Source organism: Amphimedon queenslandica, unplaced genomic scaffold (assembly GCF_000090795.2).
Source record: "Amphimedon queenslandica unplaced genomic scaffold, v1.1 AMPQUscaffold_10984, whole genome shotgun sequence".
NCBI lineage: Eukaryota > Metazoa > Porifera > Demospongiae > Haplosclerida > Niphatidae > Amphimedon > Amphimedon queenslandica.
In genome coordinates, this window is record NW_003548769.1 from 1 (window position 1) to 2,000 (window position 2,000).

The following is a 2,000-nucleotide window of genomic DNA, read 5'->3' on the forward strand; positions in this document are numbered from 1 at the left end:
CTATCAAGATTAGCTACGTGTTTATTGAGCCGCTGGAGGACATTAGGCTTGGACATGAAATGATTGTAAATATTAGTAGAATCAGTATGGGGAGAGATAAAGAGAGAAATTTTATCAATGCATATATACAAGTCCATGTACAAAATAATTATCAATAAAAAATTAAAATACAGTACTTATGATTTAATGTACATATAGAATAGATAATTAGATATCAAGGAAAGTTACAATGTACATGTAAAAGTGTATCACTTACTCTATAAACTAGTTGCTGTATTTCTGATGTTTGATGTTGAACTTCATTAACTATTGCATTCTGAAGATCCTAAAAGACAAATCTAATAACTGATACTGTAATTATCTCTTTTCTTGTAGAATACCCTTCCTCCCTCCCCCCCCCTCTCTCTCCATTCCTTTATGTACATTCTTGCCACCCAACATGGCGGACAGTTTAGCTCAAATTTAGCCACACCCTCCCATTGACTACATCAGTGCAAGAACTCTATGAGACGTAGATCTAATTAAATATGATAATAATAATAATAAGCCATACCCACCACATAAACTTTGGCTTACCAGATTTTGATAAAAGCTGAGAAGAGAGAAAAATAAAAAAAATTATCTTCTTGACACGTGTGAATTATGTCAGCGTAATCTTCTTCTTTAGTCACTTCCTGGAATAAACTCTCTGGTACTTCTTCTCTTCCTTTCTCTGTTGCTTGTTCTCACTGGAGTGTCTCCTGCTAGTGAAGGACCTTCAAGACAAGAAGAGAAAGGTCATTTAATGTTCTCTTGTCCTTACTTTCTGCCACCATCTTTGAGGTATGCAATTAGTGAATGAGCCACGCCCTTATCCAGCCCCACCCTAACCTTTCTGCAAACTAAAAGTAAACAATGGCGACGAAGAGCAGCAACTATTCCTCTCCTCCTTCTCTCTTCTCTTCTTCTTTGACTATTGGTTGGTAGCATCCATTATAAGTACTAGATTTATAATAATCATTATTTAGATCAACTTATTGATGTACTTAATCTGTTGAAGAGATGTGGTTTCCCTCAGAGGAGATGGAAGGAACTAGGACTGACACTAGGATTACTCATGGACTCACTGGACGCTATTGCAGAAAACTACTCAAAAGTAGAAGATCGTTTTATTGAATGCATTGCCAGATGGTTGCGTAGAGCTGATAATGTTGACAGTAAAGGAGGAGCTACCTTTGACTCATTGTCAGATGCTCTTAAATCTATGAATGAGAATGCTGCAGCTGACAAGTTAGATCAAGAGAGTAAGTTACTATCACTGATTGTATTAGTATTGACTCTGTGTGTATTCCATAGAATGTAATACAGTACTGGCTACTCATATATTCAACACTCATCATCCACTCCTCTCTCAGTCTCTCTCTGATCCTGTCAGTGTAGCTATTATGCTTCAAAGAGAGGGTGTCATAACAGGACAAGTATTGGCTAGAGTGGAATCAGCTAGTCCCTCTGTTCCTAATCAACGTGAAGTCCTGTTAGGTGCCATTATAGTAGCTATTCAAAGCAAGTATAGTTTACTACAAACATTTGCTAGTGTGTTGTGCAAGTTCACTGGTAATGTAAAACTAGGAACAGTTATACAAAGAGACTATGGTGAGTTTATTCCATTTTACACTACAGCAATGATGCTCAAATTTTGTTTCATAGACCAATCCTTCAATGATGATAAGAAGCTTATTAAAGTTGTTATTCCTGATGATGATATGAGCACTGATACATTAAGCACTGGAACAACTACACCATCACCTACTCCACCTAATACACCAACTGGTAGGTATAATATTATTAATAATAAAACTGTAATTTATTTCTAATAGTTGAGATAGCCATTCCTGAATGCATGAGTGGTGAATTCACTTCAATACAAACGTCTTATGGTCGAATGTTGTACAATGTTCATAAAATAATAAAGAACAAGCCACCACCATTAGATGATGTAAAGGAATTTCTACGTTGCTGTA

The 2,000-nt window shown here is 36.2% G+C and overlaps 1 protein-coding gene and 1 long non-coding RNA gene across 2 annotated transcripts in view; one reads left to right on the forward strand and one right to left on the reverse strand.

The window, feature by feature from the left end:
* Nucleotides 1-237: 237 nt before the first annotated feature.
* Nucleotides 238-833, reverse strand: LOC109589712 (uncharacterized). Its single transcript, XR_002188888.1, has 4 exons — nt 803-833; nt 577-755; nt 424-517; nt 238-325 (listed from the first exon to the last, which is right to left on the reverse strand). It is a non-coding gene; the product is annotated as an uncharacterized LOC109589712 (long non-coding RNA).
* Nucleotides 834-1,096: 263 nt separating this feature from the next.
* The window catches only part of LOC109589711 (uncharacterized), a 1,855-nt gene continuing 951 nt past the window's right edge, over nt 1,097-2,000 (forward strand). Inside the window, exons 1-5 of the mRNA XM_020005748.1 lie at nt 1,097-1,196; nt 1,263-1,283; nt 1,336-1,632; nt 1,687-1,809; nt 1,857-1,997. Of these exons, the coding sequence (XP_019861307.1) occupies nt 1,097-1,196; nt 1,263-1,283; nt 1,336-1,632; nt 1,687-1,809; nt 1,857-1,997 (682 nt within the window). The remainder of the gene's footprint in view (nt 1,197-1,262; nt 1,284-1,335; nt 1,633-1,686; nt 1,810-1,856; nt 1,998-2,000) is intronic.